Source organism: Eubalaena glacialis, chromosome 11 (genome assembly GCF_028564815.1).
Source record: "Eubalaena glacialis isolate mEubGla1 chromosome 11, mEubGla1.1.hap2.+ XY, whole genome shotgun sequence".
Lineage (NCBI taxonomy): Eukaryota > Metazoa > Chordata > Mammalia > Artiodactyla > Balaenidae > Eubalaena > Eubalaena glacialis.
In genome coordinates, this window is record NC_083726.1 from 113,389,728 (window position 1) to 113,411,037 (window position 21,310).

Below are 21,310 nucleotides of genomic sequence, written 5' to 3' on the forward strand. Positions count from 1 at the left end.
CCTCAGGGTTACAGTTTCACTGCAGTGAGTGAGAAAGGCCCCCCTACAGCATCCTCCAGGGTCACCTCCAGCCTCTAGGAGGGAGGAGGATGCAGCGGGGGCAGTGCTTGGGCTTGACATCTTGAAGCTGATGTCCAGAGGCCCAGGCTCTAGGGCAGTGTCAGAAGCAACTCCAGGCCGTGGATTTTATTTTCTGACCCTGTGTATCGGGAGCAGGGGAAAGAAGCAAGCCTGGGGGCCGTCAACCTCCCACCCTCTTGCCTTTGGGACGGAAGTTGAGAAAACCTCAGATCTGAGTTAGACTCTGGGTTCAGTGTTTGACGCTGGTGCCTGTGCACCGAGAAGCAGCCACGGCCCGGCGGGGTGAGGTGGGGGCCAGGTGGAATGCAGGGCCCTGGGCTGGTGCCCAGCTCGTCTGCGGCACCTCCAGAGTGGACTGCATTCCCTCCACTTCCCTCGGAGGAGGAGGGGGTCAGATTGCAACCGAGCTGCTTTTCTCTGCGTGGACCATGCAGAGGGCTGGCGAGCCTTACATTTTACCATGGGAGACATGGTTTGACGTGAGGAGGAACTTCTGGCCGTCAGATCTACGAATTCCTTTGCCACTGAAAGCACTCTGCCCGATTATGTTGATCTGGAAAAAAAAACTTGAGCTCTCCCCGTGTAGAAACGATACTGCCTGGAGGCAGCAGGAACTTCAGACCTTTCACCAGTAGGGGATGCTGGGGCCCTACTCCAGGAGGGCCCCGTTGCCTTGGTCTAGGGTGAGGGCTCCAAGTCTGTGCGTATAAAATATCCCGAGGGATTCTGACTTTGGACCAGAGTTGGAATCTGCCAGAGGAGTTGCCCTGGTTGAGTTCCTTACCAAGAGCTAACCCAGAGGATGGGGGTAAGAATGGATTAGGCTGTGTCTGGGGAGTGCTTTGAGCTCTGTGAAGAAAAGTGCTTTCGAGATCAAAGGCAGCCCTCTCTCAGTCTTCTGCAGCTCAGTATCCTGTTCTGCGTCCTCCGTGGACCACCCTTGGCCTTGACAAGTTTCGCGATGCTCCCCACACCCTCATTGGCATCAGTCCCTCCTCTGCACAGTCTTTCCTCGTCCAAATGAGTCAGGCCTCGGGCAGCTTCTCGGGAGCATGGAGGGTGGGGCTCTGGGAGGGCTTCGCTTGCAGCTCCCACCCAGCCACTATCCTGCTGCTTTCTGTCTAGACCAATTTTCCTTGGCCCTGCAAGGGTGTCCAGACCAGGAGGGAATGTGTCTCACAACCTGACAGGCAGCCCAACTGTGATCCCGGCACCTGACACAAGCCTGAGAACTGGTGTTCTGTGATGTGTGTGTGTGTGTGTGTGTGTGTGTGGGCGGGGAGGTCATCATTTCCTTGGCCTTGCTTCCAGGTAGGGCAGCAATTAAAGCATCGTACGTATGGCAGGTGGCCCTTACGTACCACTTGTGGCGAGCCTTAGCTGTGTGGTTCTTGAATGTTAGCTTGTTTCTGAATGACCAGGGACTCTTGATTAAAGAGTAAATTCCCAGGTCCCTCCTCCAGGGGGTCTAAATCAGTGTGTTTTGGGGGCAGGGGACCCAGCAATGTGCATCTTAGCACACGTTCCCCAGGGGTTCTGATGCAGGCAGACCCCAGACCCCGCTGAGAAATGCTGCTCTAGCCTGTTCTTCCAGAAGGTACCAGCCTGCAAAAGGCACACCCAGGAGCCCTTCCAGTCTATAATTCCACTCCTGTTCTCAGAGTGGAGGGAAGTTCCTGGGGAGGGCTCTAGGCCATAAGGCCACAGCTTAGTCACGCACGTGTCTTTTTATTGGTATATGATTATCGGAGGTGGAAGCACATTGATAACTTGGCCCTGAGAGCAGATGGAGAGGTGAGGTCGATCTGTGCTCTGCGTGCGCCGCGGGCATGATCTGTAAACTTGACTGATGAGAAATGGTTTGCTTTATAGGATGGGATAAAGCTGCAAAGTTGGTTTATACAAGGCAGCAGAATCTAATTAGGGAGAAACCATCCATCTTGAAAATCCAATTGGCGATTTTGCAGCCTTTGCAGAATTTTCTACAAACTCTTCTGTTTGCCTTTCATTCACCGCTACCCTAATCGTGTGGGGCTGTGTGCATGTGAGAGAGAGAGGGACAGACAGAGACAGAGACAGAGACAGAGAGGCATTAGAGAGACTGAGAGAGACTGATTTCAGGGGAACAAGGGAACCCTAAGTGGGTTTTTCTAGTAAGAGCCTCCCTTTGCAGCCGGAGACCGCAGTTGAGTGGGGAAGGCGGCAGGGGGCAGTGGTGAGTCTGAGTCCCTCATGACTGTTCTCATCCCCACGGCAAAGCTGGCGGAGGCTGAACTTGCTTCCATTTTCTTCTCCGGCAAATAGCAGACTCATTGAGATGTTTCTGGCCCAGGGTCTTCACTCCGTGATCAGAGCATGAGGGGCAGGGGCGGGGGAGACCCGGGAAAGGGGGCAACCTCCAGACATTCGGCCCCATTCCTCACCCCAGGGCGTGCTCACTCCACAATTGACAGATGCCAGGTGGAATTTGGATGCTGACAATCCTAAATGCAGAGGTTTGGAGTTGTCAGGTTTTTTTTTTTTTTTTTTTCTTTCCTTCTTTTTCTTTTTTAAAAATTTTTATTGGCATATAGCTGATTTACAATGTTGTGTTAGTTTCAGGTGTACAGCAAAGTGAATCAGTTATACATATACATATATCCCCTCTTTTTTAGATTCTTTTCCCATATAGATCATTACAGAGTATTGAGTAGAGTTCCCTGTGCTGTACAGTAGGTCCTTATTAGTTATCCATTTTATATACCGTAGTGTGTATATGTCAATCCCAATCTCCCAATTTATCCCCCCCCCCTTTCTCCCCCTGGCAACCATAAGTTTGTTTTCTACATCTGTGACTCTATTTCTGTTTTGTAAATAAGTTCTTTTGTATCTTTTTTTCTTAGATTCTACATATAAGCAATATCGTATGATATTTGTCTTAAAACTGAGGATGCTGGGAGGGCAGTGTGGTACTGTAGATGCACATGGAGCGGGAGTTGAGGCCTGGATTCTTCCCCCACTCTGGCCCAGGGAACCAGGTGACCACACACTGGCCACTTGCACTGCCCCGACCCTCACTTCCTTCACATGGGATACAGGACACTTGTCTGTGTTGGGAGGGGAACTCTTCCTCTCTCTGCATCTGCCTTTCCCCAGGCTTTGCAAACTGGAGTCCTATGCATCAGACCACTGTCGGTCCACACGGAAACACATGAAATCAGAGCGACTGCTCTCCAAGGCCAGTGGCCATTTCTGAAGCTCTGCTTTGAGTTCAAGCTTCTGAAATTTATCTAAACTGTAGAAGAATGCCATTTGTTCTGTTCAAGGTCAAGACTATCCTTTCATTTAGGGAAGGAAGACGCTACTTTTTTTCCTGGAATGATTTCAGCACACCCTGCCTAGAACCTAGAGGTGGGACCAGATGACTTTCTGAGACCCTTTGTTCCTAAGTGAAGGCAAAGGAGAGAGGGAACAGGAAAAAAATATGTTGACCAAGTAATATTCTATAGCAGAAAGGCTCGGCCTGTGTGCCATTAGCTGGAACCCCGGTGGAACTGAGTATTAATGCTCTGCTCTAGCCCGGCACCTTGACTCTCTGTGTGCAATGCACTTTGTGAAGCTTAATTAATTTCCACAGTACCTGTGGGAGGCTGGCAGGGAAAGTCCTTGCTCGCTGCAAATTCTCTCTGAAGGCCTCTTTGAACCTAAGCCTTGTATTCACATGAGCATCACTATTCCCAGCCCTTTTTGCTTCCCACGTGTCCCATCCTTAGATCTCCAGTACCCCGATACCATGCACGTGCACACTACACACCCACACACACATACACACACACACAGAGTCATCCTTCTGAGAGGGGGCATCCACCACAGTCAGACGTCCTGGGTGGCATTGCATCCTCGAGGTCAGACCTGGGCCTTTCACCCTGGCTTTCAGTAGGTTCCATCCTTTCCAAATCCATCACTACCCTTGCAGCATCCTCAGTATATAATTGTTCTCCTTCCCCCCACTGTTGAAAATCTCCCTTTCCTGGACTCAGCCTTTCTTAACTTTTCCCCTGATAACTCTACACCCGCCCCACTGCCGGAGCAGGTAGCTTCCTCCACTTAACTCAGCCAAGGTTGTGTGGTCACAGAATTATGTCAGCTGGAGCTCAGGAAGGCACCATGGGGTGGGGTTGGCACCGTGGGGTGATGTGTGGCCTCTTCTGCCTGTTCCTTTCCTCCACGCCACTTACGCGTGGACTTGGAGTTCATAAATGCTGAATTCCTGGTGGGCAGAGACCATTCGGTAAGTCTAAATTGTTACCCAGAATGTTGTTTTATGAAGCAGTCAGTCAATACTTGTTAATGCTGGTGGTGACGTAATGGGTCTGCTAGACATTTCCACATGCATGATCTTACTAAGTCCACATGATTTCTTTCTTTTTTTAAAATTTTTATTGGAGTCTAGTTGATTTACAATGTTGTGTTAGTTTCAGGTGTACAGCAAAGTGAATCAGTTATACATATACATATATCCACTCTTTCTTTAGATTCTTTCCCCATATAGGCCATTACAGAGTATTGAGTAGAGTTCCCTGTGCTATGCAGTAGGTCCTTATTAGTTACCTATTTTATATATGTGGTGTGTATATGTCAATCCCAATCTCCCAATTTATCCCTCACCCCTTACCCCCTGGTAACCATAAGTTTGTTTTCTCCATCTGTAACTCTATTTCTGTTTCGTAGATAAGTTCATGTGTACCCTTTTTTTTACACATGACTTCTTTCTAATGCAGGTATTACCATCTGGTTTTCCAGATACAGAAAACCTCGAGCTCATTGAGGTAATATGACTTGTCCAAGGCCAGAAGGCTTATAAATGTCAAAAGCAGGATTTGAACCGAGGCCTTCTCACTCTGGGTCTAATGAACTCGGAGCCAACTGTAGGTGTCAGCAGGGGGTTAAGACCTACACTACCCTGGACTACACAAGAGAGGCTCCCCAGCTATCATAGTGAGACAGAAAGGAGAGGATAAATAATTAGGGCTCATGACTCTTACTCACTCTCCCTGGCTCCTTCACACATATGTCCCCCGTCCCCCTGAGAACTCGTGTCTCTTTCCCTCCCTTCTCTTATCTATCTCTTCTCTGTCTCCTCCTCCCTCTGTTGTTCAAAATAACTAGGCATAGATATCATAGAATGAAATCATTAGACACTGCCCTGGGGGAAGGGAGTGTTTTCAGAGTGGTTAATAGAAGACAGGTTGCATATTTATGCTCACATGTAATTAATTAATAGCTCAGAGAGCTCTATTACAGACTGTTCTTCTTGTTGTATTCAACATGTTTACCAATGGCATGAATTAAGGGAGATAAGGAAGAATATTTTGTAGTAATAAAAAAAAAAGGTCCATCTATAGAGAAGATACAACAAATATAAACCTGTATGTGCCAAACAACATAGCAAAACACAAAAAGCAGAAACTTAGAAAAACAAAGAAAATTTGATAAAAACAAGACTTTAAAAGAGTTTTAGAAGACTTCAACAAACTTATCTCAAATTTGACATATCAGTCAAGCAAAAAGCACATCAAATATACAAAGTATTTGAAACCATCAACCAGCAAGCTTGATTTAAGAGATGAATGTGGAGCTGTGTGCCTTGCAGTAGAATACACATTCTTGTTATAGAACTTATGTAAAAATTGACAATATGGGGATACAAAGGAAAGGCTAACAGATTCCAAAAAGTAATCCCTTACCAGTATGTTTTCTTACTATAATACAATAAAACTAGAAACCAACAGTTTATGTATTTTTTAAAATGCTCTTCCTTTTTTTCTTTTTTAAAATATATTTATTTATTTTATTTAATTGGCTTCACAGGATCTTCGTCATGGCACATGGGAGCTTTAGTTGTGGCATGTGGGCTCCTTAGTTGCAGCATGGGGGCTCTTTAGTTGCAGCACGCGGGATCTAGTTCCCTGATAAGGGATCAAACCCAGGCCCCCTGCACTGGGAGCTCAGAGTCTTAACCACTGGACCACCAGAGAAGTCCCTAAAATGCTCTTCTAAGTAAATCTCAGATAAATTAAATAATCAAAACCAACATTATAGGTTATTTAGATTACATTATGATTGAAAACTTAAAATATCAACAAAATTTGGAAGGTCATTGAGTACACTGAGCCACCAGTTGGGATCCATTAAGATAGTGACAGTTGAGAAAGATGAACTGAATCTAACAAGCATAAAATCTAACAGAATTACATTTGAGATCTTGCCAAAATCCAAAACACCAATGGCAAAAGCACAAGGTGGGAGAGATATGATTCAGTCACACCATCTTTTTCTTTGTTTTTTAAAATAATTAATTAATTTATTTTTGGCTGCTTTGGGTCTTCGTTGCTGCGCATGGGCTTTCTCTAGTTGCAACAAGTGGGCTTCTCATTGTAGTGGCTTGTCTTTGTTGTGGAGTGCAAGATCTAGGTGTGCGGGCTTCAGTAGTCGTGGCACATGGGCTCAGTAGTTGTGGCTCATGGGCTTATTTGCTCCGTGGCATGAGGGATCTTCCGGGACCAGGGCTCGAACCCATGTCCCCTGCATTAGCAGGCAGATTCTTAACCACTGTGCCACCAGGGAAGTCCCTCAGTCGCACCATCTTTAAAACAAAAACCATCACTCTGCCATCAGGTTTAGGGGTTTTAGTCGACAAACGGGTTCAGCATTCATCAACTATGTGATGTGACTGCCCAGAAAAGTGAATGTGCTCTTAGGCTGCATGAATAGGTAGGCAGCAACTAGATCAAGAGGGATCTAATCTGCACCGATCAGACCTCATACACTGGGCATTCAGTTTGCAACTCTATGGCTTGAGAAAGCTCAGTTAGAGCCCATTCAGAGAAGAGTAAAGGGGATGATGAAGGGACTTCCAAAAGAAAAAATTCCATGTGAGACATGGCTGGAGGAAATGGAGAGGCATGACCGCAACCCAAGGCTACTCCTTGAAGTCTTAATGCTGTTTTTAAATATATGAAGGGTTATTACACAGAGGCAGGATAAGGTCATAGAAAGACACATGTCTATGAGCCAGAACAGTCCATAGATGAAAGACCTGCTTAGAGATCCAGCATTCCCTCTCACTGGAGGTGTTCTAACCCAGTCTGGGTAAATACTTGGTGGAGATGTTGTGGCAAGGATTTTAACACTGGAAAAATAGGTGGTTGGATCAGACAAGCCTTCCAACCCCGAAATTCTTCAATTCCCCTGGAATCTGGTATTTCCCGCCATGTGGTCCACCCATGGACTTCTGAGTCTGGTATCCAAAGTCTTAAATTTATTTCTTACAGATTTTCAGCATTAACATTTTGAGCACAGGCCCTGTGGGTGACATCAATGTCTGAGTGTTCGTAACCTAGTGAAGACAGCATAAGCCCAAAGGAAAGAGTAGTTCAGGACTTTGAAATGTTCAAATAAAGACATATGGTGTCCTCCGAGGTCAGAGAAGGGGGTCAGTGCGTTGGAACAGACGGAAATACTCATGGAGAAGACTTCAAAGTCTGTATTTGTGTGCGTCAGGCAATCTGAGTGGTTTTAGAAATTGCGGCAACAAAGGGGTGTATAATAAGCAAACATAATCAGTTGCCTCTTTCCTCTGATGGCAGAATGTGGTAAGCCCGGCTGGAGCACCATAGGCCATATGCCCAGATCTTCTGAGAGTGTCTCTAGCCATTGTTTCTCCCAGAAAAATAATTTCTCTGCAGCCCCTGCTCACACACAGCCTGCATCTCTAATGGATCGCTCTGACAGGAGGTTTTATTGACTAAGCTTTCTATTCTTCATCTTCTTGATTGCTTCTGACCCTTTCCAAACCTAGCAACCCTTTTATTCTTGAAACAAAGACCCTCCTCCCCTTGGGGAGTGTTAGCCCTTGCCCCCCGCAACCCATGATAATAATTACGATAATAAATAATCCCTTACACCCATTTAGGACTTTGCAGTTCCAAATACCTTGCACACCTGCTCTCTTGTTTGGTCATCGAGATGATGCTGGGAGGAACCGGGGGTACAGGTGCTACTTTGGGATCGGAGGAGGTCTTCTGCCCTCTGAGCTGGTTTGGTGATGGGAGTGGTGTGCACAGCACCTTAATGATCTCATTCCCGGGGCTCGGGTGTCCGGCCCTGGGTCAGGGCTCATCCTCTGAAGTCATTCAGGCCTTGGCAACCTCCCAGGATGCTGGCCGGTTTTGTTCAAGAGCGTTTGCAAAGAATGAGCTCCATGTCTGATCCAGTGTGGGCCCAGGATCGCTGATGCCCGCCTGCATCCCAGGACTTCTTTGTGGTGGGCGCATCCTTTGTGATGAGGGCTGGGAGTAGGTGCCATTCAGAGGCTACATCTCTCTTCCCCCCCATTTGTTTGTTTGTTTGTTTGTTTGTTTGTAGCACTTTGCAAAATTACTTACTTCACGACTAACAGACTGACATGTGAGCACGAGAAGCATACAGTTTATTAATTTAATCCAATAAAACTTCAAGTTAATATAACACATTTAATGATAGTGTAGAATTAATGCTCTGCATGGTTATTAGGCCTAAATGGTACACAGCTTATATGCATGACTGTAATTAGTATTGCTTTAGCAGCGTCAAATCCATTTTTAAGTTTTTCTCATATCACTTTATTAGTTCCCTGGTACGTATATAGTTGGAATCACCGTCTCTAAAGTTTTCCTGGATACCATTTACCACGTAGCATCGGAATTTCTTCCAGCACAGGAAGATAATTCCAGGCACCAGGGGAAGACCATCTTTGTTTCTGAAATTTCCTTTCCACTGTATCATTTCTGTCCCTGAGGTGTCCCTATGCAACAGCAGGTGCCTCGGCTCCTTATTTCTTGCCAAGATTTTCTTGTGATTGTTACGGGGTAGCTAAGAAGCAAAGTAACAATCCAAACATTTGTCATTTACCGAGAAGAGAGTTCTCACTCTTCACCAGAAAGACATTTGTTACTCCTGGGATGGGAAGCCCAGTGATGAACACAGAGCCTTGGCTTGGAGGAGTCTTGGAGAGCTGTGCCCTCTTGCTGAGCACACCCTGGGCCAGTGCTGTACTCACTCAGAGTCAGGTTTGAGGTCTTGGGGATACAACCAAGAAAGGGAACTCAGACAGGTGAGTGACCTTGACCATGCAGATCCACACCAGTTCCCTCGTCTGGGTCAGTTGTGTGGTTTCTGTAGAACTAGAAGGATGCCAGTCAAAATGGTAGCCTGTGCATGTGGTGCCAGGTTCCCCCAACAGGTAGCGAGTGAGGAAGGGGCAGCCTATGGGCTGTGGTGCAGCCTCGGGCGGCGGGGGAGGCCTGGCACTGGATTGGAGTTCCAGGGGGACTTAGGGATACAGGGAGGTGGGAGTTTGAATGACGGAAGGCTCAGGGGAATGAATGCTTTCCTATCCTTGATGATTTCTTCCGAAATCTCTCTGGTACCTCTTAGAACCGAGAACCAGGGCTGTTTCCTCAATTATAAAAGCCTCCTTCGTTGAATAAAGAACAAGGGAGTGCCAGCATTTGAGTTTAGAATGGCAGGTGCCAAAATTGGCAGTAGATGTGTATATTACAGGTTCAAAACAGACCTGGAGAGCTATGACATAAGCCTGCTTGCTGGAGCCTAGGGTTTCCTTAACAGGAAAGAGGGCAGGGAGCAAGAGGCAGAGAGGGCCTCCCATGCCCGGTCAGAGAAGAGGTGTAGAGGTGCAATCCCCTGGGAATGTCACATGTGATCATCTCCAGTCTTGCTTCAAATGCTAATACCTGGTCCTTCCCGTTTGAACTTGGGGGAGTACTTGAAGGAGGATCTATTACTGGGAGAGAAGGAGGAGCCATCCCAGGGGTGACCCACAAACCTTGTCCCCAGAGCCGCATCTGTCTTCATCTCCATGTAGGAGCAGAGAGGCCAGCTACTTACTTCCTGTCCTGCGGGGCTCTTCAGAGTAGGAGGGGACGCTGAGAACCCAGCGTGTCACTATTGCCATCAGCATTTAACCAGCCTCGCCCTTCCCATGGCCCTGTGCCGAGATGGGTGAGCCCTTGGACAAGTGTGGCCCCCTTCCTTTCTAGGGGTGTCGTGATGGTGGTGGTGGTCATCACCATGGAACCTTTTGAGATCCTGTGAGAAATGAGGGTCACGCGAAGTTCAGCCCATAGTTTCCAGGAGAGTAGAGTTCAGATGGTGCTGACGGAACCAGGCAGAGAGAAAGCGCCCGAAGTGGGAAAGAGATAAACCAAGAAACCAAGCAGAAAGGAAGCCCACACCGCACACCTTTATGCTGTCGGCAAGCATAGGGGTCAGTGGGCAATAGGATGGTGAGTGTCACAGAGGCTGGGTGGATTGGTGCTGAGATAAAGCAGAGGCAGGAAGATGGAGCCGGGGATGCTCCCCGGGGGGGCGTGTGGGTCATCTGGGAGGGACAGCTGGGAGACAGAAGGATGAGAGGGTCCTGCCGGGCCTCAGTGGTCAGCTGATCCGAGGAGCTGACCCTGCAGCCTTGGCTGACCCAACCGCCGTGGTCACCCAACCACCCAGAGCTCCACTGGGGGAATAAAGCCATCTCCTCACGCTCTCCTTTTGTCACCTGTGCAGGAAAATTGCTGCCTACGATGAAGAAATCCAGCACCTCTATGAGGAGATGGAACAGCAAATCAAAAGTGAGAGAGAGCAGTTTCTCCTGAAGGTAAGAGCCCATTCCCGGGGCTTGGCTCTGCGGGCCAGGCTGAAATACCACCTGCTCTGACCGTGCCCTCTCCTCAGCCCCGGCTCTAAGATTGCAGTGCCCCGTGGCACTATTGATTTCCTGTTTCCCTGCTTTGCTTATTTTTTTCAAGGCCGTTGTCACCTTCAAATATGGCATATAATTTACTGGTTTATTTTTATTGATTGTGGTCTGTCTCGTCCTACTAAGATGCAAGCCCCAAAGAGCAGGGATCTTTACCTTTTACATACTAATGTACCCTCAGCACTTCCACCGTGCTTGGAGCACAGCAGGCAGGCGTTCAACAAGTATTTGTTGGATCAGTGAACGAATGAACAAGGAATAAATGCAGAGAAGGATGGAGGGGCTTTACCAGTTAAAGCAGCCTGAAGACTGGCTTGATGTTGGCTGCTCCCGAGACCTCCACGGCAAACCTGCACGAACACGACAGCCCGTGCCACTCCACGCCCAGCAGCTCCCCTAAGGGGACCCTCGTTAGAGCCGATGCTTCCCATCCTTTCCCCTTGGAAACCTAGACATTTTAATTCCCAAGACAACTCAAGTTCCACGCTTCTCGGATTCCACGGGGGAAGATGTAAAACTCACATTTCTGCTCCTAGTCTGGCGCTTAGCCTTCCACCAAGCCCTGCTGTTTGTCTTGGGAGCTCAGAACTGGTGAAATCCCTTCCTGTTCCAGGCTAAGCAGGATCCTTTAGGGGAACATATTCACCAGACAGAGCTACAGGAAACTCCCTCTTATCCATTTTCGGATTATCCACTTGTTGGGTTCTCAGCGGAAAAGTCTTGGATCTTGAAAGGTGTTTTAGTTAGAACTCCTGTCTTAGTTCGGGCCATTACAAAAATATCATAACCTGAGTGGCTTGTAAACAACAAATATTCATTTCTCACGGCTTTGGAGGCTGGAAGTCCAAGATCAGGGTGCCAGCGTGGTCGGGTTCAAGGAACAGCCCTGTTCCGGGTTGCAGGCTGCCAACTTCTCTGTGTCCTCACGTGGGCAAGCAGGCTCTCTGGGGTATCGGACAAGGGCACTAATCCCACTCTGGTGGGCCCTGCCCTCGTGACCTAATCACCTCCCAAAGAGCCCGCCTCCTTGGGGCCATCTCCTTGGGGGTTAAGTTTCAACGTATGAATTTTGAACATAGAGACCCCATCACCTGCTGCCTCTCAACGCTGAACCTGAGCCGCTGTCACATCGCTTCCCTGCTCCTTAAGGCAGGTTGGTCTAAACCAGCGTTTCACTTTAGGCTGCCGATTATCCACACCACGGCCCCATTTCTTATCACAGATGCCCTTCCAGCTGAGAGGGCGTCAGAATGCTTTCCAGAAAAAGCCGGTTGTGTTCTCCACCCGGAGCCCTCTGGAGGCTGGGCAGTATTTCCAGACCTCCCCCTCGCCTTCCTTTTTAGAGCGCTAATGCCTCCTGGCTGACCCCGCCCTCCCCCGACTTCCAGCGTTAGTGAAGGCGAACACGGCAGAGAGAACTCGAAGCTCCTCACTGAGCGGACCCTACGGGGGTTTCCGAGAGCATCAGCCTTACCCCTGCCGTACCCCCTGCAATAGTAGACCCGCTCCCTTTACCCCAGTGGCTTTGTGCACAGAGGGGCTGAGTTCTGGGGCGGGGCGAGGGGGCGGCATTCGGCCCCCTCCCCCCCACCATGGCTACAGGTCAAAGGTCATAGCTAAGGAAAGATGCTGCTTCCAGAAGCAAAAGGTGGGTCAACGCCTGGGGACTGGGCGCGGAAAGAGTTGGGGGGGTGGAATTCCAGGACAAATCTGCACCAGTTGGGGGGTCTGACCCCACTGTCGCACCCCCCCTCCCCTCTGCTCCGGCTTCTCCCTTCTCAAGGCCTCTGAGCCCCAGACGCCTTTCAGGCTCAGCGCTGGGACGTATGCTGTTTGCGTACGCGTGGGAGCTGTGAACACATGTTCGGCTGTGCTGTTAAGCCTTTGGACGCGCAGGCTTGGCCTGGCCACCGTGTGAGGACAGTGGTCTACAGTTCATGACAGCTTGAGAGGCTGCAGCCTCTGGCCAGGGCTTGGAGCTTGGCATCTCACTGGCCGTGACCCCCTCAGCGCTCTGTGCCGGGCAGGGGCAGTAAGACACTCCATCTGGCCTTCGTGGGGCTGCCGGCATCAGCTGGGGGTCCTGGAGCTGCTGCCCCACCCCCAGCCGGCGGGATGGAGAAGATTCCCTGCAGCAAACGTCGGGAGCAGGGGCTGCCTGGCGTACCCTGACTCCACCATCAGGTGTGGTTGACACGAGGACAGTCACGGGCTCACCCCAAGCCCCACCAGCCTGTCCTAAATGGGCAGGGGACGAGGTGGCATCCCCAGAAGAGGAGCCGAGGAAGAGCCCTGGGCTTGGACGGGGGCTGCTGTCCCCTCACTCTGCCGCTCCGAGACAGGCCGCCCCCTAGGGCTGCCTCTCACCACCGTCCTCCTTGGGGCGGTGTCGTTCCACGTCACGGAAAGCCCGGGGGCTCCCGTGGTGAGTTATACGGAGGCTGTGATGCTTTCTTCTCTTCCTGCCTGTCATGCACCGCGGCCATGCCTCGGGCAAGCAGAGAGCTGCAGGTGGTGCGGGTAGTTTTGTTTCCCAAGAAACAGCGACGTGGAAGAAAAAAGCAGGGAAGCTGGGCAAGGCAAGGGCTGGACCCCAAGTCTCCCGCTGCCCACTCAGGGCCCTTACACCAGATCAGGCTCTGGTGAGAGTGTTAGGCATCCTGCTAGCCGCACACTTTCCTCTTTGTCCCACGACCAGGCCCCTTCCCGCTTGCATCACCGGGGTCTCCGCATCCCTGAGTGGGGAAGGCCGGTTCTAGGGCAGGAGGGAGGGGCTGTGGAGCTCAGGGCAGAGACCCCCCCGGGGCTTGGGAGCCCTCCGTCCCAGCGGGGACACAGCGAGGGCCTAGACCCGCCTGAAGGAGGAGGAAGTGGGGCCCCTGTGTTTTCAGAGGGAGGGCAGTTTAAAGGATTGAATGACTGCGCCCAACACGGACAGCATATCCGAGCCGGAAGGACATTCCATCTTCCAGTGTACAGACAGGAGCCTGAGGCCTGAGATTGCAGCTCAGCCCCTGTTCTGTTCCCCGTTCGGTACCCGCCCACTATCCGCCGCTGCCTCTCTTGTGGGAGGCGGCCATCCGACATGGTCATACGTGGTGGGAGCTGGCATTGTGCACACTCTCCATCCGCCAGGGCAGGCGGGTGACCAAAGCCCTGGGATGTTGTGGGAAGACCGCAAAGGATGGGCGGGCCCCTCCCTGCTGTTGAGCAGGTTCAAGGTGGGGGAAAAAAATCTCCATCCCGGTGCATCTGGGTCTCACGTGTCCTTCTTCCTGGCTTGGCAGGACACAGAGAGGCTCCAGGTCTGCAGTCAGGAGCTGGAACAGAGGCTGTTCTCCAAGGAGCAGGAGCTGGAGCAGCTCATTGAGAAGCAGAGGCGGGTCTGTTCTCGTCCATGTCCTCAGAGCACCTGCTTTTCACTCCATCCTCTCCTCTGGCACCTGCCCACTTCCCCTGCCATTCACTTAAGGACTCTGTTTTCTTAAATCTGAGAAGAACCATTTAGTTGTACAAAAGAGAGCATTTGAAATCACAGGTGATCCCAAGATAAAGCCTTTACTCTCCAGTGTCTGGTGTTTAACTTGGAAAATTTGCCAAGAATTCTCCCAAGTATCCTCCGCGGACATCGTGGTATAATTATGCCCAGGAGCCACCAGAATGCCAAAACGTTACTTTGTTTCCTGCATCCTGTATGAGAGATAAGGGGGATGCTGCGGTACGGGGGTCACACACACTGGCATCTGGGGGGAGGCTGCAGATTGTGATGTCTTCCTGCCAGGATGGCCAGGGATGCCTCCAGCTGGAACAGCAGGTTGACCAGGACAAAGGTCAATGTGTCCATCCCCTGTCTTCCCGTGTGCCCGCACAAGGTGCCTCAACCTCCTCTGGGACAGCTCCCGTCACCCCGCAGGGTGGATGCAGACACCAGACGCACCCCTGCTGCACCTGAGTCCCCAGAGACAGGCTGGGTGGTGTCCCAGGGTCCATCCGCTGTGGCTGGGAGCGCGTGGCTCAGGACCCCAGGGAGATGGGTTACCTCGGCAAACCTCGCACTCGCCGCCTCCTCTCCAAAGCAAGGGGCTTGTAGGAGAGAGAGGCCCGGATGCCACATGGCCTCCTGTTTTGTTTTGTCTGGTGCTGGAAGGCATCCAGCCCTGGACAGACCCAGACACATTGCTTCCATTTGAATAGAGAGGGATATCTTTAGCAGCACATTAGAATACACTTGAAGACACCCCCATGCTAAGGCTGGAGACGGTTGCACTCCTCTGAGTACCCAACCTGTAGATTTCGGTTTCTCTCCTGCAGCAAGACGCTCTCACTGCCAGCTGCCTCCCCCGCCCCTGCACAGTCGTACCTGGCTTCTCCTCCTCTCTCTCCTCCTCACTATTATGCATTAAGTTCTTCCCAATTAGATTTATCCCTCCAGTGAATGATTGCCACTCGACTTAATTACTGCATGCTTGCCTGATTACTCAGGGACCTCTTGAGAATCACCCAAAATTCCTTGTTGTTGCTTCCTCCTTCTCTTACTGGCCACATTCATTAAACTGAATTTATTCTTCCTGCCTCCAGAAGTGTGTATGTGTGCATCAAGGGGCAGGACAAAGCTGACTGAGGCTTGAGGGCCGTGAGGGGCAGTAGCATGGGTTCCCGCCCACCGAGTGGAGGAAGCAGGGCGCGGCTGGGAAAGGCCAGCCTGATGGGGGGGGGGTGCTTGCTCATCGCTCCCCTCTGCACAACGCCCCCGTTCCTTTCCAGCTGGAAGGCCAGTGCACCGCCCTGCACGACGACAAGCACGAAACCAAGGCTGAGAACACCAAGCTGAAGCTCACCAACCAGGAGCTGTCCCGGGAGTTGGAGCGGACGTCCTGGGAGCTGCAGGGTGCCCAGCAGCAGCTGGAAAGCCTCCAGCAAGAGGCCCGAAAACTCCACCAGGAGAAGGAGATGTGAGTGTCACCCTTGTGCCCTCCAGATCCGTCCCCTGCTGCGAGCGTGTTAGCCCGCCCCCCAGACCCTTCTCCTTGCTCATAACATGGGGATGGGGCTCCTTGGTCCCTGGGACCTCTTCTAACCTTCTAGGATTCTGAGACTATGAAGCAGACCAGTTCTGCGCCAAGCACTACCTAGGACTGACAAGAAACGTACAGCCTCATTCTCAGAAAATTTATTATGTGATTAGAAAGACGTTATCCAACCAACAAATAGGAGGCGGTCTGGGGGAAAATCCTGAGTGAGTGGAAAGACCAGACATTGACTGTCATGGTTCAGAGACCTGGGAGAACAGGGTGAGCCAGGAAGACTTCCGAGGTCAGCATGTAGTTCAACAGGGCGTGCGACAGTGCCCTGGACGCTTCACCCCAGCTCTGCCCATTTTTTTCCTTCCTCTTTTTCCTTCCTTTTTCAGCCTTCCTCTGTGTGGGCCCTGTGTGGGCAGCCCCACATCTTTGGGGACTGGTTTGCTGATAAACTACTTCAGGTGTCCAGCCATTGGGTTCAGCTTGCTGGATGGAGGTGCCCCTGGGACCAGTCCAGGGCTGGGTCTGCACCTGAGCCAGAGAAGTCACTGAGGAATCGGTCTCAGGAGTGTTAGGCTTTGAGAACAAGGGCTGTCTGAGGCCCCGGAATCTCACTTGCTTATCTGTTCATCCATGTACCAGGGCATTCATTGGCGGATTCACCTCAGCAACATTTGTTGAAAGCTACTCTGTGCTTTCAACACTGTCTTGGGCACTTTTTATGTCGAAAATCTGACATTATCTCATTTGACCTTCTCAGCATCCTGATGTGCCAGGTACTGTTGTTATCCGCTCTAATGTATGGATGAGGAAACTGAGGGTCAGAGGTGTTAAGCACCTGTCCCGAGATGCTAAGAGGGTCAGAGGTGTTAAGCACCTTTCCTGAACGCTAAGCGCTGGAGACACGCTGCTGACTCCCCACAGTGACAAATCAATCAGCCGGAAAATCTGTGCCCAGCACTAGGACTGGCCGCCCTTCACTCACTCGCTTGTTCAAGGACTCATGTAGTCATTCTGCAAAACCTGGGTGCCTGGTTCTGGGTGAGGTAATGTGTAAAGTCTGATTTCCAAAAAAGGGCAGTCTTACCAATACTTGATGTTTTACATGTGTTAACTCTCTTTGTTCAAAAGCCCTGACTCTGTCTGACCGCTGGCAAATCGTTGGTGCATCGGCCTAAATCAAATTGTTCTGCTGTCTGGCTCATGTGTGGTGTCCTGTACTGTTTGGGAATGATCTAGAGTGAGAGGGAGGGGATGTGTTTGGATTTGGAGTTTTACCCTAGGAAGACATCTCCAGTTGAAAAAGATATGTCTTCCCAAGCAGCTGACTTAAAGTAAAATCAACCCCTCCATTCCAAGGCTTGGATGCCCGGTGGAAGGACAGTATATTTCATCGTAAACAAGCAAAATCGGTTCCTCCCCATTGAGATCAGGTCAACCAGGTGCTTAACTTTATAAACAGAATTAAGGAGTCAGGCTCTTAAAATTCAATCAAGTCCTGAAAGCGACAAACCTCTGAAAGGCACAGGCATGAGAATGGCAAATGGAAATGAGCCCCGGAGCCAGTGTAACACATCACAGCGTGAGGATTAAACTCTTTCTGAAGTCTTATCTTAATTAAGCAAGCCAGGGACACAATCTCCGGAGGCTGGGAATTGAAAAAGAGGGAAGGAGGGTGAGGAGGGAGAGATAAATGAGTCCAGAACCTTCACGACTGTTTTTTCAGTAAGAAGCTTGCAGCAGCGTGTGCAGCCGGGGAAACTGCCGGGGCCCAGGAGAGCGTGTCTCGTCCAGAGAGGCCCGGAGAGAAGGGCAGGGAGACGCTTAGCTAGTCCTCCGTAGAGCAGGATCCCAGACCGGCAGTACCGACAGGACCTTTGTGCTGGAACCCACCTCTTCATTTCACAAATGAAAAACTGAAGCTCAGAGAGGGGTAGTGAGCAACCCGCAGCCACCCAGCTAGTTAATGTCAGAAAACAAGGTCAGAGCTTCGTCCTCCTGATACCCTGTGCTTCCCTGATGATGTCCAGCTGCCAGATGCTGCTGGGAGGGGGGAGAGTGGGCCTCTAGACCAACAGACCCCGTCATGTATCAGCTGGAGTTCTGAATGGACAAAATGAATTTTCCTGTTCTCTGAAGATGCCCAAGGAAGGAGAACTAGATTTTAAAATCAGATAAAGAAGGCGCAATCAAGCAGGGGAGACAATATAAAGATGAAGGTCAGCTGGAAGGCAGCACCTCTGTCTGTTTTGTTAATTAACTTGTATCTGGGGGAGAGGTGGTTTATGACAAGGCACGAAATGTGGCAGAAAGAGGTTTGCCCCCCACCCCCGGACTCCCAGCCTCCCGTCACCCAGAGGGCACCAGTCATGGCTCCTTGTGGATCTTTCCAGAGTGTTCTATACATGTGTGCACGCACACACACACAGACACACACACTCTCACACTCATACACACAGAGACACACATGCACACACACACACACATACACAGACATGCACTCGCACACACAGAGACACACGCACACACATGCACACACACACATACACAGACACACACACTTCATTTACAAAGCGACAGCACACTATTCTACGTTTGCCTGCGTTTTTCACTTGATGGATCCTTTGGAGAACGCTCCATATTTCTTTCTTTCTCATAAAAACACAGCCAACAGCCCTTCCCTCCCAGCAGCCATAAACCTCTCACCAGTTACTACCGCAAAATGGCAAGTTCTGTTCCTTTCACTTCACCTGTTAGCCAGACATAAACTTGTAGAACATCTAGGTTAGAAGGACTTTCAAGGTCATTTTAGTCAAATATCCAAGTGTCTTTTTTTTGTAGAAATGCTTTTCTATTTGTTAACACAAAAAATCTATCTGAATATACATATGTGTGCATGTTTAGACAGATGTGTGTCCCCTAGACAAACAGACGTAGGTTTGCACCGATACATACCACATATGTGTGTGTATATGTGTGTGTGTGTGCACGGTGCCAAGGTCCCTGGTGCCTTGTAAGGAGGACCAGAGGAGGCTTGGGGTGAGGTCCTCTTTGTTGTGGAGGAATTGGCCCCTCGGTCAGACACCGTGAGAACCCGTTAGGTTGGGTCTCCGGTGTGAGTGACTGTCCTCAGCGGGGAAAGCCGTCTGCTTCCGGCTGCCCCAGGAAGAAGCAGGACCCGGGATGGGGGTGGCGGAGCCCCAAAGCCGGACGCAGGCAACCTGAGCTCCCAGGGCACCAGGCTGCGAGCAGACAGCTGTGCTCACCTGGTGCCCATCGGAGCAGAGTCCCAGACGGCGTTTAGGGACCCAGCTTGGATGATGGGGAAGACACTGTTTTCCCTCCAGTTGACATTAAATATAATTGGTAATAAAATATTGGGAGTTTGCAGCTCTACAGGAGCCAGAGAAGTTCTGTTGCTTAATAAGCATTGTCTGAGGTGAAATTGGAATTTGAGACTGTTACTGTCGCAAATTGACTTTATAATTCTGCTATAAAGGGGAAAACCCCACAGATACCGCTCAAGGAATCAGGCGATTGCGAGCCTGACGGACGAGTCCTGTGGCCCCAGCAAGCTCGTGGTGCCGTGGATGGGTTGCCAGCGGACCATCCTTACGCAGTGAGCCTGTGGACAGTCCAGACAGCCCTGACGGCCCGTGGCAGTGACACATTTACTAGGCTGTGGCTTGGAAATATGGGACCCTTTGCAGTAAGCTTGGGGGAGATTTAAAATCTCTGAACTGTGGTGCAGAGCACAGAGGGAAGGATGGAAGCAGAACTGTGCCGTTAAGCAAGGTTTATTTTCCAACATCTCCCCATTCTGCTTTACTTGTTTCCTTTCTTCTCTGAGTGGTACAGGATTCCTCCCTAACCCCCCCTCCCCCCTTCCGGCTCTCTTCCTCCCTCCATCCCTGCCATCTTCCCTCTCCGCCCCTCCTTTCGCCCTCTCTCTTTTTTCTCTTCCCACTGCTATTTGTTGACTGCACCTCCAAGCCAGCCACTGTGTCGAGGATACAGATGTAAACAAAGCACACACAGCCCCCTGCCTCGCAGCCTGAGTTGCCCTCCAGCCACCCTGTGTATGTCTCAGCTTCTCTCTCCCTTTCCTCAAAACTCCTATGATTGACACGCTCACACTGTGATGTAAATGACGGATTATGATTGATACATTAAATCTCTGCTTTGTAGCTAGAGATAAGAAATTTTAGTCAAAGAAATGAATGCGCAACAGTGGAAATTCCAGATCTCTGAGAACAGATTGGAGACTGTTGAGGGAAGGTGGGGAAGGAAAGATAGGTCTTCAATAGCTCCTGCAAACAAACTAAACCAGCATGGGGGGGACGGGGGGAGGGAGAAACACCAGCTCTGCTCTCACCCTCCGAGGTTGGGCTGGAGAAGAGTATTGATTCTGATTCCCTGACCTCTGGTGGGGGCAGTACAGGACCACCGGGAGCTTGAGAAAACAGTGCAGTCATCATCAAGCTGTATCCTTGGGACAGGGAGTCGGGGGTCTAGATTAGGACCCTGGCTCAGTCCTGGGTTGTCCAGGGAGAGCTATCAAACCTATTTGACTATCTGTGTCTATAAAACAGGGATCATTTCACCTTCCAAACAGGGTGTCTGAGACGACTTGGTGAGACCTGGCTATAAGCCCTGCACGAGGCCGTGCTCTACAGCGGAAGGCCAGCCCGGGCACCACCTTCCGGGTCCAACTTCATCACTGCCTCGTGCCCTGGTAGCACCCCCTGCCCCCGACGTCACTCATCACTGCCGTCTTGCGTCCCCTACAGGGAAGTGTACCGCGTCACGGAGAGTCTGCAGCGGGAGAAGTCAGGGCTCCTGAAACAGCTGGATTTCCTAAGGTGCGTCCGCATCCCAGAGCCTTGGGTGGGAAGGGGCACCCCCAGAGTCTCCCCTGCCTGCTGAGGGAGCACCCACATTTCCCTGGTCCCCAACATACTGTTGGACAACTGAGCACCGCCTCTCCATTATGTTTGGTCCATTTACACAGGTGCCCACCCCCCTCTCCAGTTTGTACCTCTGCAGGCAGGCGCTGCCTCCTTCTGCTTGGTACCTGGCACGGGACTTGCTCAGGTAGGAGGAGAACTGAATTTATGGAGCATCTAATCCATGCCAGATGTAGTATCTCCTTCATCTTCAACAAAACCTGGGAAGTAGGGCAGCTGTTAACACAGGGGTTAGCCATCAAGGAAGCTGATATCAGAGAGATGGAGTAATTTACCAGAGTGACCCAGACACTCGCTGCCAGAGCCGGAACTGAGTCCACAGCTAGCTGATTCTCTTTCTTCTGCCGTATTCTGTTCATGTTTGTTGAATGAGTAAATGAATCATAAACAGAGCAGCAAGAAGGGCATTAGGAGTGTCCTCAGCCTGTTAAGCTACCTGTAAATTC

General features: G+C 50.6%; 1 protein-coding gene across 2 annotated transcripts in view; it reads left to right on the forward strand.

Moving 5' to 3' along the window:
• Nucleotides 1-21,310, forward strand: part of CRACR2A (calcium release activated channel regulator 2A) — a 114,154-nt gene that overhangs the window by 62,373 nt on the left and 30,471 nt on the right. For both annotated transcript variants that reach the window (XM_061205881.1, XM_061205882.1), the window contains 4 exons: nucleotides 10,684-10,774; nucleotides 14,164-14,259; nucleotides 15,641-15,828; nucleotides 20,688-20,759. In XM_061205881.1, coding sequence (XP_061061864.1) covers nucleotides 10,684-10,774; nucleotides 14,164-14,259; nucleotides 15,641-15,828; nucleotides 20,688-20,759 — 447 coding nt within the window. The remainder of the gene's footprint in view (nucleotides 1-10,683; nucleotides 10,775-14,163; nucleotides 14,260-15,640; nucleotides 15,829-20,687; nucleotides 20,760-21,310) is intronic.